Raw genomic sequence first — 25578 nt, 5'->3', positions numbered from 1 at the left:
GCCCCCTCTCCCCTCCCGGAGGATCCGCCCCGACCAAATAACCCTTTCTAAACTCTGTGGTGACCATCAGCTCCCACAGCCGCGCTTGCCTCCGCGACCCCGGCTGCGGCTCCTTTAGCATTTTCCGCCCCTCTTTCTCCGCCCCTGCGCAGGGTCCTTCGCCCAATCTCGTTACCCCTCCCCCTCTTCCTCCTCTTGCTAGCTCATTTTTTTTTTTTTTTTCCCTGCGAAACCCACTCTAATTGAGGCGCTGGGATTCCTCACGTGAGACGTTGATTTGTAGTTTGAACACGTGGCTCATTCAAAAAGCCGGACACTCGGAGCGGATTTTTTCCGCCTCCTGCGCCTTCCTCCCCTCCACCCCTTCTCCCCTCCCTCCTGCCAGTCACCCTTCTGGGGTTTTTTTTACGGGGAGGCGGCGCTTGCCCTCTCGTAGTGTGATATTTTCACAGTCCGTCGGTCGATGCCAGAGGGTTTGGGGAGGAAAAGACAAAAAGTAGTTTCCCCCCTCCTTCCTCTCCTTTTTCTCGCTAATCCCGCCTCCTCCTCCGAGTTAGGAAGACTCTTGGATGCGTTTGGGTTGTCGCTAGGTTTTTTCTTTTTTAATACCTAGAAAAGGAAAAAACAGGAACCCTCGGATCTGATTTTTTTTCCGCTTCTCGTTCCTGTCCTTGGTTCTTACTGTGTTTGTGTATTTTAACAGCGAGAAGAGGAGGGGAACTCGCCGGATCCATCCATCGCTGTGGGTGGTTTTAATTTTTCGTTTTTCTCCTAATTTTTTTTTTAAAAGCAACAACCACTCTTCACAATGAACAAACTGTATATCGGAAACCTCAGCGAGAACGCCGTTCCCTCGGACCTAGAAAGTGTCTTCAAGGACGCCAAGATCCCGGTGTCGGGACCCTTCCTGGTGAAGACGGGCTACGCGTTCGTGGACTGTCCGGACGACAGCTGGGCCCTCAAGGCCATCGAGGCGCTTTCAGGTGGGCCCCGGGCCGGGCCTGCCGGGGTCGGGCCCGCAGCAGTCCACACCTTGCTGTCCGCACCGGGCCCCGGCCTGGGCGGGTGCGGGTGCGCCTGCAGACGGCGGCCGAGGCCCGGGCGCCCGCACGCGCGGGTCGGGCCCTTCCCCCAGCCGGGGCGCCTACCCGGCCCCGCGGCTCCCCTCCCCCGCCCGGATCTGCGGGCGGAGGGCGAGCGCGCTGTCCAGAGAACCCCGACTCGGGCTCGGAGGGGAGCCGGGGCACCGTGCGGCGCCGGGGACCGGGGCTGGGGGTGCTGGAGCGGGGAGGGGGAAGCTCGCCCCGCGCGCCGCCCGGGCCCAGGCGCGTGCTCCAGGCTCCGGCACGGCGGGCCTTGGGGGCTGGGAACGAACGCCGGATTCTCGCTCCTTCCTTACCCCCGCTTCTGTGTGTGTGGTTGGGGGGGGGGGTTTCTGGCGGTGGACTCGCTGCCTCCTCTCCCGCCCCCAGAGCTGGGCCGCGGGAGAACTCCAAAGTGGCCTGGATCCCGCTGCCTAGCGAGGCCGCGGGCTGGTGCCGCGCACGGGCGGCCCCGCGCTCCCCTCGACCCTGCGGGGAGGTGGGCGAGGGCAACCCCCAGGTTCTGGGCTCCACCTTCCCGGGTCCGACGAGCTACAGGGGTAGGTGGGCGCGGGCGACCAGGGGTCGCCACGGAGCGCGTCCCCCTGCGGGGCCGGGCTTCGGGCCGCGGCCTCCGGGGCTGGTCGGGCGCGCGCGGGGGAAGGATGCGCTCGGGTCCCGCTCAGAGCCGCGTGCCTTTCGGGGTGGCGGGCGCCGTCCCTCGCGCGTGGCTCCGCTGGTGCCCAGCTGCACCTGTGGACGTTCGCTCTCTCGGCGCCTGCCCGGCGGTCCTCCAGCCTTTCCCGCCACTCACCGCCCGTTCCCGGCGGGCCTGGGCCTGAACCCCCGGGAGAAGGGCCTAGGCGCCCCCACCTGAGGAAAGCCCACGCAGCCCTTTGCCCCGAGTTTGTCTGCTAGGGTCTCGGGGGACGTGGGCGGGGAAGGCCGAGGGGGGCGGGGAGAGTGTTACCGACCTCTGCCCATTGATTCCTCCTTTCCCACCCGCGCGGGGCCGCTTTCTGTCTCGGCCTCGAGCCGCTCGGGGTCTGAGGAGGCCCAGAGAGCCGCTCAACTCGGCCAACTGTCCTGCACCTCTTGTGTGTCCGCAGGTAAAGTGGAACTGCACGGAAAACTCATAGAAGTTGAGCACTCGGTCCCCAAAAGGCAGAGGTGAGCTTGCTTAGCATGTTCTCATTGATTCCCTTCTCGGCCATCGGGAGGAGAGAACACAGCTGAAAACAACTTTTCCACTTACTGGGGTTGCTGTGTGGCTTGGCGTTTTTCGTTTTCTTTTGCATTTATGTTTCTGGCAGGTGTGTGTGTGTGTGTGTGCACATTGGTCTGTAGGAATAGATAGCTCGTCTGTGGCCCCTGCCATCGGCTTTTTATACTGGTATATAAAGTCGCTTAAGGAAGCTCTTTCGGTTAAATGTTCTCCGGCAGAGTAGGTCAGGTTGGTGCAACAGGAAATCAAGAGTCTCCGAGGGCAGTTTCTGGGCATCCGTGGGAATTGGGAAGCAGGGGGTGACCCCCTCCCCCCCGCCAACCTGAAAACACAGGAGAGGTGAAAGCAGCTGCGGCCGCGCGGGTGTGGCGTGCCTTTCCCTTCTCTGTCCCACGGTGGCGGGCAAGAGTCTGGGGGGCTGTCCGCGCATCTGAGGGGAGAGGAATTTGCCTTTACCCTGGGAGCTCCCCGTGAGGGAACGCCTGGGTTTCTCCTGCCCAAAAGCGCCTTTCAGTTCCTGCAGAGTAAGACGGTTTTCTGCAAACCCGCCTTTGTCTCCCGGCCTCCCCCAACCCTGCTCCTCAATTTAAAAAATATTTGGCTTGTAGATGAACCACCAAGAGATGGAGAAGGCTGAAGATTTTTGCTTCCTCAACAAGGAGGGGTTGCACTTTTTGGAAAGCACGTGTAGTGTGTCAGTTTACAAAGTGTTCGGAGACTTTTAATCCCTGGACTCTTTTGGAGAAATGGCTCCTTTCTCCCGAGCAGGCCAGATCCCGGCTCTTTAACTCCGGCTGGAAAGGCCCTGCTTCCTCCCAGGGGGTACCGGGGTTGGCCTGTGCCTCGCTGGCTTCTGACCAGTGGGGTGAGGGTTTCTGCCTTCCCCCGACCCCCACCCCCAACCCGTGGCCCAGCGGTAAGCTGGAAGTTAATTTAAACTAGAGCAGGCGGAGGGGAGCAGCGTCTGGTTAGGTATTGGTGCAAGTGTGTATGCTGGAGGGCTGAAAGGGTTTGATATGCATTTCCCTGGTGCTTGACTTGAAGAATGGGCTACCCAATAAGTCATCTTAGGCCTGTTTGTAGATGGAGTTTTCTTCCAGGTAAATAATTTCCACCAACTGTGTTTTTGTTCACGAGCTTGTGGGATTCTTATGGGTTTCTCTTCATGTACTATACTTAATTTTCATTAGGATAGTTGGGAAGTGATATAGTTCTAGCTGGGAATTTTGGTAGTGGTCAAATTATTTTATATAACAGAATGGAATTTTAAAAGCTTCTAAAACAATAGAATGTGTACTGAAAACTATCTAAAGTGATCTCAGTTTAATATCAATTGAAAAATTAGGGAAGAAGTCATATCTTCTTAAAAACAAATTTAAAGGGATAGTCTATTGTTTCCTTACTGGAAAAAAAAGTAAGCATATTCTGTGAATTCTAATTGGTTTTTGTTTAGCCGCTGTGTCTTACTAATTTTCTTCAAATGTTGAATAAGAAGTAGGCAAATAGTTGTGTTGAAGAACTGACATTTTAACATTCAGGAGTTGCTAAATTTAAACTTTAAATGTATTGACCTGCCTGTGAGTGCAAATAGTTTGCCTTACTTTCCTGATTTTCCTTCTCTAACCTTGTGTGAGTTTGTTCCTCATGTGTAGGGAATTAAAAACTTGGTCTGGTAAGAGACTGCTTTTATTCTTGAAGGTTTTTGCCCAACCTAAAAACATACTTAGCAGCCTGTTTGTCATAAAGTAACAAGTAACTATTGAAGAAAGCACAGAAAGTAAAATATTACTAGTGGCAGGAAGTATTAAACTGGAGAAGCTTCCATTGATGAACAAGGTAGATTAAATTTTCTAGCTGATTTTCCTTAGTCATTGAAATGCTCAGGATTTTGAAGGATACAGTGTTACTAGCAAAGAGGAGTGAGTAAGTTAGAGACAACTTTTTTTTTTTTTTTTTTTTACTGATTTATTAAGAGAGCCATCATGGAAGCCCTTTGCTTGTATTGAAGTGGTTAAAACCAATAATGGAGCTTGATTTTTCTGCCCAGGGAGATTTGCTGGGAACCTCTATTACAATTTGGATTTAACTGACCCTTGAAACGGTGTTGCAGTTTTCCTTATCTGGACTGTTCCACTGTCCGAATAGGCTTTGGGAGAGAGCAGAGAAGGCTCCTCGGTGATCCACACACCCAGCACCTAGAGGATGGTCAGGTGGTACTGATGAGAGTGACTTGAGTGACTTGAATGCCGAAGCCCAGTCCTTGCTGGTGAGCCTGCTGGGCTTCCGGGTGGAGTTGTTTGTGCGTAGCAGTCATTGCATTCCATCCCATCACCGTGTGGGCATCTGAGGCAGGCACACCCACATGTGCAACAGTGACCTTTATACCTGCTGTGCAAGGCATGTTGGGAGCCCTAGGCTGAAGAATGCTTATGGCAGCACTCTGAGATGGATGAATGGACTTGTAGCAGCTAAACAGGGGAGCAGGCCAATGGGTGATGTGATGTGACGCGTGGTAGACTGGCCAAAATTCTGACGGGGAGCAGAGCTGGGCGGACCCTTGCTGGAAGGGGCATCGCAGGGTTTGGTTTAGACCAAGCTTAGTTCCTGTATCAAGGGAATGTGGAAGGAATGTTGCTTTTCTGCATTCAGATACCCCTCAGTTGGGGGAGATTACAGCAGTGCTTCAGAGTTTGAGATCCTCTGCATTCAGAATGAAGAGAACATTGCATAGAGTACCTGTGATAGTATTGCACTTTTTGTTCCAAATATGAAAGATACAACACATGAAGACTTGGCTTCACTCTGGAGGTATAAGCTTTAAAAAAAATTTCCCTGCCTACCCCTGGAGGAAAAGGTGGGTGTGAAAATCGTCGTGCCTTTGGAAGACCATAGCTGACTTTGGGTTGGAAGAGTCACTGGTGTCTTGTGGGACCTTGTATGTGCCCCTATATATTTTGGTAAATAGCACTGATTTCCTTTTGTTATGTTGTGGGCTGTTGGGCATGGGAGAGGGAACAAGAAAGTCGCTGACACTGGGGAACTTAGAGGATGGTGGTTTGTTTTCCACTACTTTTAAATTATGAAAGTTGTCATATTTTCCAACTTTTTCTAGCTTAAACTTCCTCATGCTTTAGCTGTTAACCTTAATTAGATTTGTATGTAGCCAAAAACATATTTGAGTAAAAGAAAAAATTAGTGAGATATTATAATTAATATTTTTCCAGGAAGGATCTGTTAAAATAAACGATGGTGCCTAAGCTCAAGTATCTTTTGTTTTTTGCTTCTTTGAAATAATTTTTAAAGAAAGGAAATTAAATGGATAACTTATTTCCATATTAGAATCTTGTGTTTAGCATATAAATGGGATAGAGCATGTATAAAAGTTACTGGGGTTTTTAAATATATCTTACCTTAAATGGCTATGTATAAGTTAGTGCTGCATTTTATTTAAAAGCAGTGAAGTATAGACTAGGATGGTGCCAGGAGTATCCTTGTGCCAGTTAGCCAGGGCATAAGACCCTGTGGTGTCTCAGGACATTAAAAGCTGTTTTTAATGCTAAATATTTTAACAAGATATGCCCCAAGGTGTATTAACAGGGATGCTCCTGGGTTATCAGTGGTGGTCCAGGTGAATCTTGTGAAATTAGGGAAATTAGGGAAATTTCTCACACATTCGTAGACCTGAAGTTGAGGAAACTTTCGTGGCTGGTAAAGGCTATCTTTGCAGTGCAGGGTTTAAGAGCAGTAATGCATGACTGCTTAAGTGGTTGTAGCCAATGAGATTTTTCTTGATTTCATGTTGTTTTCTCAGTACAGTTTGAGAAAGTTAGATTTCTTGCTTTTCTTTCTCACTTTATTAGATTAAAAAATATATATATTGATAAGTAGCTTCTGTGTGTCCGTGATAACAAGGAAGACGTTTTGACAACATGACATGTGCCTGGAGCCAGTGGGAACTGAGAATCTTGGCTTCTGTTTCTGGCTTCCTTTTGATTTGTGGGATGACTTATATTCTCTGTTCATGCCAAACGCCATTATAATAAACTAACAAGGGGCATACTTTGTTCAGAGTTGTGAGTTCTGCTTGAAATAAGTGAGTTACCAGCTAAGATTTAAAGGTGTATTTGGGAATTACAGAGAGATGGGCTTTCCCCTGTAAGGAGCTTGCATTTCTTCTCTGAAGTATGGCAGCTTAGTTGCTTTTGCCGCTGTACCTCGTTTGGGCAGTCAGCATGAGGGACACGATCTTCACCATACTTGGAAAGGCTTTTGTGAGTCACACCACTGCAGCTCCTGTGTTGTTGTAGGTCTGGGATTCCATATTAAAGTGAAGCTGTTGAGCCACCTTGATATATATTTTGAAGCAGCTCCATTTTAACATTCTTTAACAGCGTTCAGACAGCAACTATTCTAGCAGTAATTTTCAAAAGTGTGAATTATCCATTCAGGAACGCTGGTAGTTGGTTTGGTCTGGGAGGAACGAGTCTACTATTTTTAGTGGAGGTTCCTTTATCAGCTTTTGGTTCTGATTCAGGCTTGTAGAGTCGTAAGACAGGAGGTGGCAGTGTGGGAGCAGTGACCAAGGGATAGAATTGGCATTTTTAGTTAGGATCTCTGCCCCATAAATCTTATGTTTACTAGTGGGCTTTGACTGTGGAGTTTTGTTTGGAAGCTGGTTGCAAACGTAGTTTTCAGTGCTCCATTAAAACTGTGTATTTTATCATGGTCCGAAATTGCTGTGTGGTAAGTGTTCGGTATTGGTAAATACACACAGTTATAAATACCAATATAGTATGTGAATTTTGTTGCCCTGAAGGGGAATCTATAGTACATAAATTATGTGTTTTAGAGAATTATGCCGAGACTATTTAACTTGTTTAAGAAATAGTTTGAAATTATAGAGGTTTTATTTGAGGAATCGAGTGTAAGTCTAAGAACCAGCTTGCACCAGTGCAGGAGACCCGAGATGTGAGTTAGATCCCTGGGTCAGGGAGATGCCCTGGAGAAGGAAATGGTAACTCGCTCCAATATTCTTGCCTGGAAAATTCCTTGGACAGAGGAGCCTGGTGGCCTATACAGTCCCTGGGGTTGCAAAGAGTTGGACGCGACTGAGCACAGCAGGAAGGCAGGCAGTGGAACTCTAAGCTGGAAGAAGCCTGAGTCCGTAGAATATTGGCCATTATCATTTAGTTGTTTAGGACATTGATTCCATTGTGATCATGGTGTTTCAGTTCTCTTAGCACAGCACAGTAAACTACCCTGAAAACTGGTGGCTCAAGACAACAGCAACTTACTCTTCTCTATGATCCTATGGGTCAGCTCGGTGGTTAGTTCTATTCCATTTGGTATCATTTGGGGTCATTTACTAAGCTGGGCTAAAAGGTCCAAGAGGACTCCACTCACATGTCTGGCCTCTTGGTGCTTGTCCAGGTCATCTTTCACCATATGGGATCTCATCACTCAATAGTGGCCCCTGGCTGGCTACCCCTAGTGGAAGCCGAAGCTGCTGGGCCTTTTGAAGGCTAGGTGCAGAATTGGCACTTTATTGCTTTTAATCTCATTCTGTCGATTAAGGCAGGCCGTGAGGCCAGCACAGGTTCCAGGGGAATGTGGAAAGAACTTAATGCTAGAGTGGCATGCATGTACAGAGAGGAGGAATTGGTGGTTGCAATCGGTGTAGTTCTTCCATGAGTTGGAGGATCCACAAGCATTCCACATGCATTTTGGCTTGAAAATGCTTAGAACATAAAGTATCTGAAAATTGTATTTAGCTCTTGAAATGGGGAGCCAGTCCACTTGTAATGTCTGAGCAAGAGAGAGGATGGTGTTAGCTCAGAGGTGATGAATAGTGGTCAGTCTCTGTTTATTTCTAGGGAACAGCTAGTAGGATTTACTGATGGGTTAAATGAGGGGTGTTTGAAGAGAGAAGGGTGACAAAGTTTTTTGGCCAGAACAATTGGGTGGAAGGGGTTGCCATTTATGCAAATAGAGGGTATTGTGTGACAAATAGGTTCTTGGGTGGAAATTAGGAGCTTTACTTTTTGGCATATTATGTTTCTAATTCTTGTTAGAAATTTGAAATGATGAAGTCGAGTAGATATTAATAGTTGGATATATTGGTCTGGAGCCCAAGAGAAGGTGGGAAGTGCAGGTGAAAAATCAGAGGCTTTGTTAGCTTATGGTATTGAAGTCACGGAATTGGACAAGGTCATCAAGGAAATAAGCGTGGAACTCTTGAAAAGGGGCTCGCAGAGAAGAGTGAAGGAGGCCAGTGATTGGTGGAAATCAAGTGCTTTTGAGAGAGAAGTGAGGAAAGCCTGTGGAGAAGGAGAGTTTAATCCACTGTGTAGAATATCACTGAGCGTGTGTGCTTTAGATGGATGAGTAAGTGACCGATGTTAAGTCTCAGCCTTCTGGCTGTGCTGTAAATAAATGGAGAGTGATTTACGAATTTGGGAGCAACCTGAAATATAGCCTCTCTTCCAGAATTCATGTATTAGGCTCTTTTTTCATTTAAAAAAAAAATGTTCTGGAAACATCTAGAAACATATTCTATTTATAAGTTGCTAGAGATGGAAGAGGCTCCTGAGTTTAGTAGATCCTCTTCTTGCTCAGTGGGTAAGACGTTGGTGACAGTTGACCTACCCGCGGGCATCTTTTTTGACACTTTGGGTGACTGTGAGCTCGCTTTCTCAAAGAAAACTTCTTCTGCTTTTTATTAGTATGCATTTGGTTCCAAAACAGTGCAAAGTCCAGTGCTTCCATGTGCTTGTCTAAATACTTGATTAAAGACTATGTTGGAAACTAATGGTCACAATATTTATGAATATTATGGGCTAGGTTTAAAATATTTCAATCACCTTGTCATTTTAGTATACTAGAATAAGTAAAACATTCCGTGTATTTTATTCATAACATTTAAGTCATAAGAAATGTAAGAAACCCTTCAAGTACCCTAAATTCCCTCATTTTTGCATATTAAAAAATCTGGTCCTTGGTAAAGTAGCCGCCGCCTCAAATTATGAATTCCGTCTTTGGCCACAGAAGTCATCTCGAAACAGGTGATGTGTTAGAGTAGTTGGTTTTGAGACAGGTGACTTGGTCTGAATGACTCTTTTAAGACTTTCTTTGTCTGTGCAAGTCCTTTGATTATAGAATACTACTTTCAGAATGTGTTAAACACCTACTGTTTTAAGAGAGGAAAACTAATAAAAATGAGATAGCACAATAGGGTGTGTTTCCCCCCCCCTCCCCCCAGTGGTATTAGCCATAAGCCCTGGGAGAAGAAGTGACTTGCCCAGGGCACTGATTAATGGAACCCATTTCCCCAAATTGTGACTCTTCCCTGTCTTCATTCCTCCTGTTTAAAGTTGTCAAATCCTCAAAAAGTAGCTTACACAGCAGCCTGATCATGTTTGCAGTGGCAAGTCAGAGCAGACACTGTTTCTTGGTGTCTCTGAAGAAAAAAGAAATCTTGTTTGGCTTCTTTGAAGGGTTGATTTTATTGTCTTGGAAAAAGGACAGGTACAGGTAGTCTGGAATCTGGGCTTACTACAGAATAAAAATACCCGGACATCCTGTTTTCAGATACTTTTTTCTTGAGACTACTGTTTTCAGATACTTTTTTCTTGAGACTACTTTTTTCTTGAAACTTGTTTTTTTTTAAAAGCAGCTTCACGTTAGTATAAATGAATGGCATGGAAGTTGGAGGGGGCCTAACGAGATAAGAGAGGGGGACAGAGGGCATGAGAGGCAGATGCTGTGGCTTTATCCCAGGCAGGTGGTTGTGACTCCCAGCATGTGTTTAGATTACAAAAGGATGCAAAGGTGTCCTGAGTGGAGTCCATGGTGCCTGGTTGTCCCAGTTTGCCACCAAGTTTAGAAGAATCCTGCCTGGGGGAAAAAAGTCTCTTAAACCTGGAATAGTAAGGATTAGGAAAGAGTAGGAGGGAGAAGTCATGCTGAAACCTCCTGATGTAAAGTCCTGATTCCTGTCTCATATGCTCTTGTTGAATAGAAGGATGTAGCCAGAAGAATGTTACATCTGAGTTTGAATCCCACCTCTGCTTTCTGAATTCATGATGTCAAATGTCTAAGGATGAGGAAATCAAATCTGGGAGGTTAGTGTGGAAAAGATGCCTTACAGAACCCTGGGGAGGTGTATAAAGCATCAATACAGCATCACCCAGTAGTCACTCCCATATCACCTGTTGTATTGTTTCCCCTTGATGTTGAAATGTGAAGGCTGGATGTATATTATTTGGTGGTAATAACAGAAATAAGAAAAATTTTTCTTCTGTTCTGGGACGTGTGCTCATAAAAGTAGAAATCTTTGGGTGGTGTCTTTTGTGCTTTTATGTTCATTGAGCATGAATTACTTTTTTAAAAAAGATATAACCTAGGAACAATAGAGTATATAAATATTAAGTAAACATCTTGATAAATTCTTACAGTTGTGTACACTTAAATTTATTTAAAATGTATGAATTATGAAAATGTGAAAATACTTGTTCTTTAATCCTCCCCATTCCCATGCATTTCCCAGGGTCTTACATTTGGTAACTTAGTATGTTATTTTTCAGAAATTCTCCTATGCATGTATCTACAAACGCTTTTTAGTAACCAGTCATACTGTTTATTTTTTTTGCTTTTACTAAGTAATGTATCCTGAAGAATCTTCAGTGTAGGTACAAATAGTTAACTCTCCTGAAACTAGCAGTTGCATCGTTTTGCATAGGAGTGCAACAAATTAAATGTTCTTTTCATAGTGATTTCAGTTGACCATGAGTACATGTATGTCATAGGACTCTTGGATATTCTTTTTACGTGCATATTTTTATAAGATAAATTCTTAGACTGGAAATGGCTGTCAAAAGACATGCACATTTAAATTTGGAAGTACTCTACCCAAAACACTGAATTTGTCATGTGGAGTGAAGTAAGCCAGAAAGAGAAAAATATCATATATTAACGCATATATATGGAATCTAGAAAAATGGAGTAGAGATGAAGATGTAGAGAATGGACTTGTGGACATGAGGACGGAGAGAGTGGAACACATGGAGAGAGCAGCGTTGACATGCATGTGTTACGATGTAAATAACTAGTGGGAAGTTGCTGTGTAACACAGGCGCTCAGCTTGGTGCTTTTTGATGAGCTAGACGGTCCGGATGAGGGGGCGTGAGGGAGGGGAGGTATGCTTATGACTGATTCATGTTAGTGTACAGCAGAAACCAGCACAACATTGTAAGGCAATTATCCTCTGATTAAAACAACACTACGTTTACTGACTGATACGGTTAGTCATACTTTGACAACCAAGGAGCTGTTGGAAATGCATTGGACAGAGAGACTATTGGGTCAAAGCTGTATTCTCAAGCATGGAGGACTGTATCATTTTAGGAACAGCCTTATTCTTTCTACAGGGATGTTGTGCTGACTCTGCCAAGTAAGTCTAGGTCCTGATTGATTTGTGTCTCTTGCATGTAAAAATTAAGTCAGAGCTATAAAGATTAAATTCTGATAACTGGAACTTCCCTTGCAGTCCAGTAGTTAAGACTCAGTGCATAGGATGCAGGGGGCATGGAGTCAGTCCCTGGTCAAGGAACTAAGATCTAAGATCCCACATCCCACATGCTGACTGGCCTGCATCCTCCCCCACCCCCACGAAGCCCCAAATCTGCTAACTTAGAGTTTGATTACCTGGGGTTTATGTTCTTTTAGCACCTTGGATTTTGGATCTTACCCCAGAAATTTAGCAATATCTTTTTGCAGTCGGAGCTTTACTGAGTAATATTTTGAGGAGAAATTTGATTGAAAATTAGTTTAAAAAAAAATTAGTTTTCAGGGGACTTCCCTGGTGGTTCAGTGGCTAGGACTCTGTGCTTCCAATGCAGGGGGCCCGGGTTCAAACCCTGGTCAGGGAACAAGATCCCATGTGCTGTAACTTAAGACCTCATGCAGTCAAATAAATAAATAAAATATATATTTAAAAAAATAAAAAAATTAAAAAAAAAATTAGTTTTCAAAACAAAGTTTTACTCCTCTTACCACTTGAACTAGCCAGGTGAGTACTGGAGAGCTTATTTAAGAGAACCTATGACGATGTTAAAACTGTTGGAGCTGTGACTGAGTTCTTTCTAGTGATCTCCAAATGCTGATTTTTTTAAAAAAAAAGTCAGCTGTTCTTGCAGAAATGGAGAAACTCTTGCTTTTCTTCGGTGAGATAAGTGAGGTTGAACATTTTAATTTCTCTATTTTGTGGTCTGCAAATTTACGTATTGCTGTAGTTTTTTGAATTTCAGAAATGGATTCATTCCTTACAGCTTATAAAAATTCTTAGCCTAACTAGCATAGATGGAGCACCTGGGCTGGTAGACAGCTCCATGCTAGATTTCAGGGGCTAGAAAGAACACATTTCTTTTTCTGAAGAAAAGTACATGGAGTATAGTGACTTGTACTTTGTTCTGCTTCAATTCCTCAGTGATATTTTCGTCTTAACACTCACAGTGGCTCACTGTGCCCGTGATCCCAGAGGTGGAGTAATACCTCTGCAGGTAGAGGAGTTGTAAAATACACCGCGGGGTATGTATGGGATACCCCAGAAACAGAGGAGGGCCGTTGGTCTTCTTAGCTGAGTGCCCGTGCAGCCAGCCAGAGAGGTTCAGAGAGCAAGGCGTGTGAAGGCAATTGAAGCTGTGTGTGGTGGGGATGGAAAAGCAGAAGGGAAACAGAAGCCAAGGCATGGAAGTGTGAAATACCCTGGTGTGTGTGGGGGCATGGCAAGCTGTTTGGAATTAGAGAGACCCGAGTGTGAGGCAGGATGTTGGTGAAGGCTGCGCCCAGAGGGGCAGCGAGAGCAGCCGGTGTGCTTTAGGGGTTCCCATTCTGTGTGTGTCTAACTTTAGGGGTTCACTCAGTCCAGTTTATGTCAGTTAGCAGATGGTTATTTGGGATCATCTCATGCAAGACTTGATGCTTGGGGTTAACTTTGGGATTTGCTCACCAGAGATTATGTTGAACTGCTTTTACTTTATAAGTGCTTCCTGGAAACAGCTGTTCCCCAAATCATTCCATGGGGCATGGAGCTGTTCCCAGCCCTCTGACTGGGATTTGGTAAATTGTGGGAGGACTAAGAATGCTATCGTAACGCTGACTGAGCCTGTGCGGCTTTTTTTAAAGGTCGAGTGAAGAACCTGCCCGTCGATGCAGGAGACGTGGGTTTGATCCCCAGGTCAGGAAGATTCCCCTGGAGGAGGGCGTGGCAACCCACTCCGGTATTCTTGCCTGGAGAAGTCCCATGGACTGAGGAGCCTGGCGGGCTGCAGTCCATGGGGTCACACAGAGTCAGACATGACTGAAGAGACTTAGCACATGATAGTCACAGTTTTAATCAGTGGTGATGATTAAAGCACCTAGTATTTGATTTTTATTATGACATCTCAAATGATGTAATGAACCTTTGGAGAAAAATGAGACCCTTCAATGTGCATGTGCTATTAACTGAGCAGAATCAGAGGCAGCAGTGCACACTATTGGGAGGATCAGTGATCTCTTGCCTGGAATCAGACAAACATCAGTTAGAATCCTTGCTCAGCTCTGTGTTCCCTGGCAAACTGATGCTACTCTGGACTTCTCAGTTTATCTGTTCAGTCCAGTCACTCAGTCGTGTCCAACTCTTGGCGACCCCATGGACTGCAGCACGCCAGGCTTACCTGTCTATCACCAACTGCTGGAGCTTGCTCAAACTCATGTCCATCAAGTTGGTGATGCCATCCAACCATCTCATCCTCTGTCATCCACTTCTCCTTCTGCCTTTTTATCTGTACATAGGAGCAATAAACTTAATGTATAAGTTTATCTGTAAATAGTAATAAACCTTATTGTACAAGGTTGTTGGGAATTAAATCAATGTTTGGAAAGGACTTCATGGAATATCTAACACAAGTAGTATTGTTTCATATTAGTAAGCTTGTGTATTTACAAGTGGTGATTGAAAATAAGAGATGAGTGTATCTATTTCTGTGTAATCCCATAGTTTGCTACTGATACATGGAAATGTTTGACACTTCTTTGTAGAGTATGAGTAATTCATTGTGGATAAGTTAAGAGTTTGTACTTTAGGTCTAGATGTGTATGTCTTGGAATCCCTAAAATGCAGTTAGTTAGGAAATTATCTTGAGAGATCATATTTTTAAAAAAGGCCAGGAGGTAAATTTCTGTTAATTTCAAAAAGGTAGGCAACATGTGACAGAAATGTACACAGGATAAGCAGCAGTTCAGAAGGGGATACCTGAAAGGCTCATCTACTTAGGGAAAGATATCCTGTCTTGCTCATCATTAGGGAAATGCCAGTTGTAATGCCATTTTCCTCCATCAAGTTAGGAAAAGTGAACAAGATTAATAATAACTGGTATTGGCAAGTATGTGTAGATATGGGCATTCATACAGCAGAGACTTCTTGGCATGCTATTTGGGAGTATCTGTTAGAACTAAAATGTGAATATCCTTCAGGTATCATGGGGTACAACCTAGTCTTCGTAGTTGTGTGGTCTGTAAGCATACTTGTAATGAACAGTATTGTAAAGGAGCTCAAATCGCTAGGCAGGACTTGGGAAAAAGGTCTTTGGGTAGAAGTCCAAAATATGTGCAGATAGACTTTCAGGTTTTATTATTTTACTCATTACATTTTAATAGGTATTATGAGATAATCTGGAACTTCCACTATTGTCTACTTTCCAAGCAGAGAAGATCCTTAGCCTTAATTTGGCTGTCTGGAATGTTTTGCATTTACTCATTTTTGAGCTTTAGGTTTTTGAAAAGGAGGAAGAGAACCAAGAACTGCTTTTCTTTCTTCAAAGCACTTTGAAGTAATGTTAAACAGTTTTTAACTGTTAGGTCTTTGTTAAAAAGACATTTTTTTTTTTTCTCCACAGTATTGTTTAATAGAAAATTGGAAATAAATGTCCACTCACAGAAAATGTACCATACTCTAACAAATTATACTGTGGTATATTTCTTAGCATTTACAAAGAGTAATATAAATATGGTATAGCTCTTAAAAGATAGATGTTTGGCGGTGGGGGGGTGGAACTTTCATAGGCACATTTGCATGAAAGCACATGTAAAAGGCTAGAAGCTTAACCACCAAAAAGATTGGTTATCTTTGCAAATAAGAAGTGACTGAGGAGGAGAGAGGCTAATCTTTGGCTTTATTCTTCATTCTAATGGTCCTCAAACTTTTTGGTTTTGATTCTTTGATACTTAAAAACTGAGGCTCCTCAAAGAGCTTTTATTTTTTTTCTTGAAATATACTGTGTAGAGGGCTTCCCAGGTGGCTCAGCAATAAAGAATCTGCCTGCGATGCAGGAGATGCCCGTTCCATCCCTGCCTGGGTTGGGAAGATCGCCTGGAGAAGGAATTGACAACCCACTGCGGTATTCTTGCCTGGGACATCCCATGGACAGAGGAGCCTGGTGGGCTACAGTTCTTAGAGTCTCAGAGTCAAATGGACTGAGCATGCACACACTGTGTTAGAAATCAGCTGAATACTGTTTTTTTTTTTTTAATGCTATTTTATATTACTTTATTTTTTCTTTTCCTTTATTTTTTATTAGTTGGAGGCCAGTTACTTTACAATATTGTTTTATTACTTTAAATGAATAGTACATAGTGTGTATATTATAATATATGTTACTATAATAAACATAATAATAGATTTTTGTAATAAACTCATCCAAAGCCAAAATAAAAATTAGAAAAGTGGAATTGCTTTAAATATTTGCAGATTTCTTTAATGTTTGCCCTAATAGACAGCTGGACACTCATAATTACTTCAACATTCAATTTGTTGCAGTATATTGTTCTGATTGAAGTATATGAAGAAAATCTAGCTTTGCATAGATAAACTCTTACAAAAGGAAAGGAAAATTTTAATCGCCTTTTTACATGATTGTGGGTATTTTTGTTTCTGTACTAAAACTCTGCAAGTGGAATTTTTTAAAGGTTAGTTGCATTGTGGAACCTGAAATCATACCAGTAAATATTTTTTGTACTTTGCTTACATTAAAATCCATTGGTCTGTCTTGCACTTTGATCCTGAAGTATTGGGAAACTGTCGAAGCTCTAGGTGGTAGATAAGTCTTCTGAAGTTCTGATTTTTACTTAAAAGCTTAAAATTCCGTCATTGGCAACAAATGCTATTAGTTTTTCTTGAAGTAACTGGCTGGTTTTGTTCTCTTTTGAGAAAATGTCTATCAGACACTCGATCTTTAATAACCATGGTTGAAAACTGAAAGTGTTAGTCACTCAGTCGTGTCTGACTCTTTGTGACCCTATGGACTGTAGCCTGCCAGGCTTCTCTGTCCATGGGGTTCTGCAGGCAAGAATACTGGAGTGGGTTGCCATTCCCTTCAGGGGATCTTCCCAACCTAGGGATTGAACCTGGGTCTCCTGCATTGCAGGCAGATTCTTTACCATCTGAGCCACCAGGGAAGCTCAATAACCATCGTCAGTCTATTGTTATTTCAAGTAAAAATGGTGCTCCATGAAAAAAAGTGAGTGGCTCACTGTTACACAGTGCCTTTTCTGCAGACAGCCATATTAGGTAGCCCATGTGCTTCCTGGGTACAGCCCTTCTCTTCACACAGGTTTTAACAGGTTATGTTCTCAAGGGTTACTTAAGAAAATTAATTTTTACTGCTTTATTAAGGACATTTAAGAATGAAACTCAAGGGTCTTCTCCGGCTGTCCAGTGGTTAAGACTGCCTTCCAATGCAGGGGTCAACGCTTTGATCCCTGGTCCATGAACTAAGATCTCACATGCTGCTTGGTGTGGCATTAATTAAAAATTAATTAAAATTAAAAAAAGAAACTTGTTATACTGCAAGTGCCTGTGATTACGACTGCCACAGGTTAGTCCCATTGCCTTAATTCATGCTAAGGTGCCAGCAGTTTACCTACCACTGGTTTTGCACCATCAGGGCAAATGTCGACACGGTAGAAGAGGCAAATAACATCTCAGTGAAATAGTTTCGACTTCTTGGACCTCTTTGAAAATGTCTCCAGGACCCCCAGGAGTCCACATGTTGTATATTGGGAATTGCTGCTCTACAGAGGAGTATGATGTTTGAAATTACTTGAATTAGGTATTCGTGTGAATATGTATTTGCATCATAACACAACAGATGGCAAGAGAAAGTGAGGGTTTTATGTAGCTCCATGACATGTTAGCCATTCAATAGGGAATTTTACCCAAGTCAGTCTGTGAAAAACAAGTGTGAAGAGAAAAAAAAAAAAAAAAGATGAAAAAAATACAAGAAACTAAATATGAAAGAAAAATATAGGTGTATACAAGATAATTAAATAGTTAGGGAGCACTTAAGTGTGCTTGAGCAAAATGGAGTGAGTGTGGACATTCGGGCAATCACAGTTCGGCTTTAAGTTCCTCAAACCAAAGTGAACCCCACATGGTGACTACAAGTCTTGCCTGAGAAAATGAACAGCCTTCAGTATGATAACCTTTGGTTATTCCTAAAATGTTAAAAGACCTAACTATTAGAATGGAGGAGCAACATCAAAGTTTCTTTCGGCAGTTGAGATGTTTTGAGGCTGGAAGCTTGTGGCGACTCATATTTTAAGGGTGACCAGTGAAGAGTCAAGCCTCTGACACATTTCAGCCAGCTTTTCTTGCCCTATATAAGTTAGTTAATTTTAGAAAATAACTACTTTTGTTCATCTCTCTGGAGAGGTAGTTTTCTTCTCTTAGGCAATGATTTTTTTTTTTTTTTTCCTTTTCAAGGATTAAATACAACAAGGACCTTTCACAGTATTAATATTTCACAAGTCTTTCCATTTCTTGTATTTTTATTGGGCTTGAGAAACCTTGGTAGCTTGCTATCAGGTTCTCTTTTTCAAATGGCTTTGTGTTAGAGATCTTGGTATTTTTTAAGTGATCCATTCAACAAAATTTTTCTTACCTGCCAGGTACTGCTTTAGATTCTTGGGAGACAGAAGTGAACAGAAGATAGTAACTTGCTCTCATGAAGTTTTGCGTCTAGGACTGCACTGCCCACATGTGACTGTCAAACAGTCAAAATGTGGCTTGTCCAAATTGAGATTGTGTACGTGTAAAATACACACTGGATTTTGAAGAGTTGGTTCAAAAAGATAATATAAAATGTCTCATGGATAACTTTTATATTTTACCTATTTTCTTTTTACTTGAGTGTGGTATTGGAGAATTTAATATTATTGCATAATATTATTGCATCTGTGGCTTGTTTTCTGTTCTTGGACAGCACTGCTTTAGATAAGAAGGGACAAACACACCATGTGAGGCACATTAAAGGCTACAGAGGGAAAAATAAGGCGGGGTAAGGAGGGAGGAGGACAGTTGGCAAGGGTTTGGGTTTAGGGTTTTCAGGTTGGATGATCAGGGGAAGCCTCATCTATGTGGTGCTTCATGAGCAAAGGTTTATTGGGGGTGAGGGGGTGTGAGAGGAGCAGGTGGGTGCCCCAGGGAAGAGGGACAGAAGCAAGAGGGGATGATGAACCCAGGAGTACCAACACCTGCACATATCCACTGCCTTTCCAGTCACCCCGGAGTCATCGTGGCTGAGTCAGCGCAGGAAGGGGGAACACCGTAGGGGATGGAGTGCCTGCTGGCGGGGAGGGATGGGGTGAGAGGAACCCATGGGAGGGTCTACAGAATGGACACTTTGGATGTTGTTCAGTCGCTAAGTCCTGTCTGACCTTTAAAAGGGAATTCTGCTGGAACTTCTCTGTTTCTGGCGGTCTGGTGGTTAAGAGTCTCTGCTTCCAATGCAGGGGGTGTGGGTTTGATCCCTGGTTGGGGAACTAACACCCCATATGCCACAGGATGTGGCACAAAAAAGGGGGGAACTCTGCTGAGGTTAGACTATGGTGGGTGAAGGGTGATGAGGAAGGCCAGTTAGGAGAAAATGGGCTGCTGTCTGTGGGGCCCCAAAGAATTGGAAACAATTGAGCCCACACAATTGAAAAGGCCACAGTGTTGGTGGTGGTGCATGGTTAGAATATTGTGTTTTGAACATGGAGGGAGTGGGTGCAGGGAATGAGGGAAGAATCAAGGATAACCTTGACTCAAGCAACTGGAAGGATGATGTTTCCACTAATTGTGATGAGCTAGACTATGAGAGCATCATGATGAGGGGAGAGGGAGAGGAGTTCGGTTTGGCCAGGTTTGAGATGCCTGTTAAGACGTGGAGCGAGAACAGTGAGTCAGCGTGTACAGGGCAGGAGGCAGTGGGAGTGGCGGGTCTGAGAGGATGGTGAGGGAGTGGAGGGGCGTGGGGAAGGAAGGAGCTCAAGGGACAGCTGTGAGCTGGGAGGAGAGACTTGAAAGAAGCTCCTGAGGTGGTTAGGAACCTGTTTAAGAAGAGTTACAAGCTGTGACAAATGATGTGCAGTAGAGTGAAGCTGGAGGTGGCAACATTGTCCTCACTGGTATCCCGACAGGTGCAGTGGTGATGGAGCGGTAGGGCTTGGAGCCCTCAGTGGTGGGGATGTAGGAATGGATAGACGGAGAGGAAGTCGACAGTGAGCGTGGATTAATTTTCACGGGATTTGCTGTGAAGACTGCAGAGAAATGGGGTGGTACTTGGGAGGGGTTGTAGTTTAAAGGAGGACTTTAAAAGTTTCCTATTTCAGTTTGTAGGAAAGATGCAAAAACAGTACGCATTATACATGTACCTTCCATCTGGTTTCCCCAAATAATTGGTTTTGACTACTCCAGTTTCCCTGGGTCATTTGAAAGTAAGTTGCAGAATTACCATTTGTCTCTAAGTACTCGGTGTATATTTTCTAAAAACAAAGACATTCTATTAAATGACTATAGTGAAATTATTTTTAAAAAAATTAACATTGAGACAATGGTATTTACTCTACAGATGTTATTCACGTTTTGCCTATTGTCCACAAATGGTCTTTTTGGATCCTGGATCGGATCCAAGATTATAAACTTCATTTAGTTGGGTGTTTCTTTTTTTTTTCCCCCCCAAACTGGGGCAGTTCCTTAGTCTTTTGTCTTTCATGGACTTCATGTTTTTGATTAGTGTAGGCTGGTTATGGTGTAGAATATCCCTCAGTGTGGGTTGGTCTGATATCTCCCTGTGGTTACAATCTGGTTATGTTCTTTCAGAGATGATGTGGTCAGTGTATCTCACCAGGAGGTTTGAGACGCTGATTTTTTTTTTGGTACTCCTGGAGATGTTGCCAATTGGCTAAGCTGTGTCTGCCAGACTTCTCCAGTGTAGAGTTACTATTTTCTCCTTTGTATGAAGACTCTTGTGAGGGAATATTTTGAGACAATATAAAGATTCTGTTCTCATCATGCTTTCATTGATTTTAGATTTCATTGGTGATTCTTACCTGAAACTACTATTGTCTGTAGTGGCTGCCAAATGGTGACTCCCCACTTCTGTTATTTCTTAGATTAGTTAGAATTTTACTTTAAAGAAGAACTTTCTCCACTCCATCTGGAGCCTCCCTCCCTTGGCCACCCCCACCCGCCCGATGTCACAGAGCCCTGAGCTGCCCTCCCGGTACGACAGCGGCTTCCCACTTCCTGTCTGCTTTCCGCATGGTAGCGTGGATGTCGGTGCTGCCATCCCAATTCGTCCCACCCTATCCGTACTCCGTTTATTTTATTCCTTTATATTGGTATGGATTCATTATTGTTTTACAGAGCGTAACAAGTTGCTGTTTTGTGGCTCTGTGACAGTGAAGGTCTTTAAGGTGAGAGGTATTATAGCCTGGTGATGTGTGCTGAAGACATGATTCAGCACACGTGGAAAATGATTGTGATGATCTACTGTCCACAACACCAAGTGCAGTCTGTGCGCGCTTGTACCGCATTTTAGCGGCTTTGTACTTAAAAAGAGACTTTAGCTGCCTAAGTGCCATAAATCTAATATATTTGAATCTCTTCTGGGGCTGTCTTACAACTAGTGAAAGGTCATTCTTCATGAATATGACACATGAAGTCTAAATTCAGATAATTTAAACTCTGCCCCTGAAAATGTAATAATCACCTAGTATGTGCACCACTTACAATAATTGTTAATCATATGTAGGTTGTTTTTTCCATACCATTTTAACTTTGTTTTCGCTCATGACCATGTATTTTCCCCAGTTGATTGCATTTTGATGTTCTAATTCTATAATAGGTATGAAATTGGAAGAATATTGCCGTCTATTTCTTTGTTATTTCTCTTTAACCTTAGAGCTGTTGGTAAGCTGTGTGCACACTAAAATGAAATCTTAAACTTTTTTTGGAGATAATATATTGTATATAGAATACCCACCAGAATAAAGCAAAACTAGATTTTTTTTGTGTGTGGTAATTTAAAAAGTTGGAAGATTAAAAAAAAAAAACATAGTATATATAGTAAAGTTTAAACTGTAAAAATGGCTAAAATGATTGCTATAATCTTTTTTCTCCTTCCCCAAATGGATCCACTGTGGAGTTTCTTGTGGCTTTATTGTTGGGGACAAGACTTTTATACATATACAAACATCTATGACTCTTTATTTTTTACAAAAGTAGTTTAGTTCTGCCCCTTACCGTTTTGATGTTTTAAAGAGCAGTTTTAAAGGTGCTTTGGAACCTGGGAGGGGGTAAAATTGTGATAATCCATCTATGTTCAATGCTATTAAAATTGTGGAGTCTTCGGGTAAGAATAAAGTATACTTAACCTATATATGTGCTGATAATACATTAAAGCTTGTTTAAATGTGTTTGTTATTAATAGAATGTTAACAGTATGTTAGGTTTCATTATTGGTATAGATTATTCTAATTTTCTGAGAACTCCAGCACGTGGTTTACCTCTATCATCAGTTACAGAATGAAGAAATGTGTTGTGCAGTGTTAAACCAAAAATTTAAAAAAGAATGAAAAAACCCCCAAGCCCTTGAAAAACCTCAAATTAGTCCTTTTAAAATAGTATTTACATAATGTTAGATTAACTGGAACTCATTGAGTGCTCTAAATTTAATTGATTTTTCCCCCAACGTTTTGTTTATGAAAATTTCTTTAAAACTCTACTTTTAGTCTTTTTACTTTTTGTTTTTATTTTTTTTAATGGTATTCTTGAATTGTTTTTTTGGGTTCCAAAACAGCTATTTAAAATTAGGGTTTTTTTTTTTTTTTTTTACAGAGAAATCTTTAAAATACTCTGGAAAATACTGAAACTGATTTGTTAGTTAAAAGGTAATAGGTTAGAATTTTAAATAAAGAATTATTTTTAGTTTTTAAACTTCAGTATAAACATTTTAAAGTGAAGTTACATTAATGAGTTTTTAACAAGTGAGATGAAATAACAATGTGTTTTAATTCCAAATAGAAGTGAAGGACATTTAGTGTCCATCAGTCTGGTTGATTCTTTATAGACTTGTTTAAACTAATAGGTTTTAAGTAATAAAATAGTTGTTACTCACCACCTCATAATAGAATTATAGCTGGCAATTCATTACTACATAATACAATATATCTAAGATTAGTTGTCTTGAATTTTAAATGATTCACTGTTTATTTTAAAATATTACTGTTTATACTGTATAAATATGTAGATCTGACACATCTTAGTTTTGCTCATGTTAGATTTTTGTATTAGTAGTATTAGTGTTTAACTTTTTCATAACAAGTGTTAAATTTTATGATAGTGTAATTTAAAAGTTAAAATTTCACTAAACTGCTTCTGAATGGTTTGGTCAAACATAAAATTCCAGTTAGCTAGTTTCATTGTAATTTTTAATTTGGTTTAAATACTGCCACCCTAAATCTCTATATTTATGAAAGGACTAAATGAATATTTTAGTAACATCAGAAAACCTAAAAACGAATATTTAACTTTTTGGTTAAATTTGAAACACTAAAATTTTTTAGAATCCATAATTGGTTTAATCAAATCTGAGTTTGTGTGTTTATATTTCTTGTTATTCTAGTAATGAAGAAAACACAAAAAATGCTAAGAATTGAAATTTTTGAAAATAAAGTTAAAAAAAATACATAGTTCTGACTTTGCAAAGTTTTTACTGAATTCGCAAAACTGAAAAATTTCCAAGATGCCTTTTATCCACAGCCAATTGATAAAACTTTTCTTCAAGAGATGGCCTTTTAAAAGGTCTGTAGTGAATTTGCAGTTTTATTTTCTTTCAGCTTGTGAGTTGAGTGTGCCCAGGTGCTAGAGACACAAAAGCAGTAACTTCCAGTTGTGAAAGAGGAAGATTAACATTTTATAGTAATCTTACTCAGTTAAGAAAGCAAATTTTTAAGAATGATATGTACATTAACATTTTTAGCTATTGTCGTAATTGGCAGTAACGTTAAATGCATTGCTGGACTGAGTTTTTTAGATGGTCTGCTTAGGTAATTTGCAGTTTTTGGAAGAGCTGTTAAGATTCTGAAAGTGTTTATATATAATCTATAGAACTTTAATGTGTGTGTTGTTACAGATAAGTCAGATCTGGTTCTGGTTGGATATCTTGATGCTATTTGTTTGATCTCATAACTGTTAAGAATGAATTTATAGGCTCTTGGAAAGATAGACCAAGTTGTATATATAGTATTTTTCATGTTGGTTTTTCTGCTTGTATGAGACTGAAGATAGAATTTTGTAGCTAATTTTTAAAAACTTACCCACTATATATTTAGCGTCTTCCCCAGTCCCCAAATACCTAAAGTTATAAATGTAGAGTAAATAACTATTTTAGTGATGTCCAACAGATAAATGTATAGGGAAGGTATTTAGGATTCTCAATATTTCTGGTTTTTTTTTTTTTTACTTCATTGCTTGGTTTTGTGTGATCTTAGTTCTCTGACCAGGGATTGAACCTGCGCCTTTGGCAATGAGAGTTCCTGGAGGAATGTAACTGATACATTTAAGATGTGTTCTGGTATTCATCATCAGTGGAATGTGCTAAATGTAGGTGTATGTGTATAATGTAGAACCTCTTAGGAAAAAAAAGTTAATATTTTGACGGAGGTCTTTCCCCAGCCCTTCTGAAGCCTGTGTAAAAGTAAAAACGACCCGATATGTGAACAGTGGTGGTGAGAGAGGTGGATCAGAGGCCTAGTGTGCTGCCCCCTGGTGGATGGTCTGTCTGGCTCGCATAGGTTTTGCACTTGTTTCTACAAGTCCGTCTTCAGGCAATTAAAGTGCTTGGCTGTTTTACATGTTCTTAAGTGTTTTGAAAATGCATAAGCTTTTATTTCAACATTTTACAAGGTGTTAAAGTCTAAAGTCCAGCCCACTAAAATTTAATGTCCTGTACAGATTGTTAATGACAGATTTAGTTTATGGTGGTTTTTCTAATAGTGAAGCTTTCAAAAGGGTTACAACATTTTGGGAGTGGGAGGAGAAAGGGCCATGTAAAACTTCCAGGGTCTGTGTTATGGAGGAAGTCTGAGAGCAGGTGGATGACCTCCAGGTACCCTTGAGGGTAATTAGTGATTACTCTGCAAAGGTGAGAGCCTCTTATACCTCTGCTCTCCGTGTCCTCTCCTTCTGGCTTATGCTAAACTTGTTGGCCAGTCATCTCCATGTAATAAAGATGACCAGGAGTTTCCTCCTTTGAGAGATTTGTGTCCTCCATGGGCTTGGAGATGTTAGTCATCGATAGTGTGCTTTTGTGTATTATCACATTGAAAGGTTATCTGCAAAGTCTATTAGACTATCTAGGTTAGGTTATTTGCAAAGCCTAGAAAAGAGTTGGCTTCGATGAGGAATGTCAGAGAGACTTGGATTAAACTTGTCCACCTTGTTTTCTTGATACACGACAAACTTGCTCTCTATAAAATAGACAACAAGGTCCTACTGTATAGCACAGGGAACGATATTTAATGTCTTACAATAACCTATAATGAAAAAAATATGAAAAATAGTACATGCGTATAACTGAATCACTTTGCTGTATACCAGAAACTAACACAACATTGTAAATCAACTATATTTCAATTTAAAAAAACCCCAAATCAGAAAAAAAATTCAATTACATAATGCAGAATTTTCAACAGATTCTCTTGCAAGCAATAACAATTATTATTTTATTTGCTTGATTATACAAAATGTATTACAATTGGAAATATAAACCATGTGCATTGTATAACTCTACTTGGAAGCAAGGCATCTAAACTTCATTGTTCAGACTCTCAGGTGTACTGAGATTATTGTAGTTACTAAAGTTAATGAGAAGATACAACTTGATAATGACCACTGCAACTTTCTCACTT

General features: G+C 41.8%; 1 protein-coding gene and 1 non-coding gene across 4 annotated transcripts in view; both read left to right on the top strand.

Annotated features, from left to right (window-relative positions):
- Positions 1 to 430: 430 nt before the first annotated feature.
- Positions 431 to 25578, top strand: part of IGF2BP3 (insulin like growth factor 2 mRNA binding protein 3) — a 143820-nt gene continuing 118672 nt past the window's right edge. For all 3 annotated transcript variants that reach the window (XM_043462832.1, XM_043462831.1, XM_043462833.1), the window contains exons 1-2: positions 431 to 983; positions 2192 to 2252. In XM_043462832.1, coding sequence (XP_043318767.1) covers positions 809 to 983; positions 2192 to 2252 — 236 coding nt within the window. In that variant the 5' untranslated portion in view covers positions 431 to 808. The remainder of the gene's footprint in view (positions 984 to 2191; positions 2253 to 25578) is intronic.
- On the top strand, positions 12161 to 12233 carry TRNAG-UCC. Its single transcript has one exon. It is a non-coding gene; the product is annotated as a tRNA-Gly (tRNA).

Source organism: Cervus canadensis, chromosome 3, assembly GCF_019320065.1.
Source record: "Cervus canadensis isolate Bull #8, Minnesota chromosome 3, ASM1932006v1, whole genome shotgun sequence".
Classification (NCBI taxonomy): Eukaryota; Metazoa; Chordata; class Mammalia; order Artiodactyla; family Cervidae; genus Cervus; species Cervus canadensis.
The sequence above is the reverse complement of the archived record's forward strand: the minus strand, read 5'-3'. Positions and strand labels throughout refer to the sequence as shown.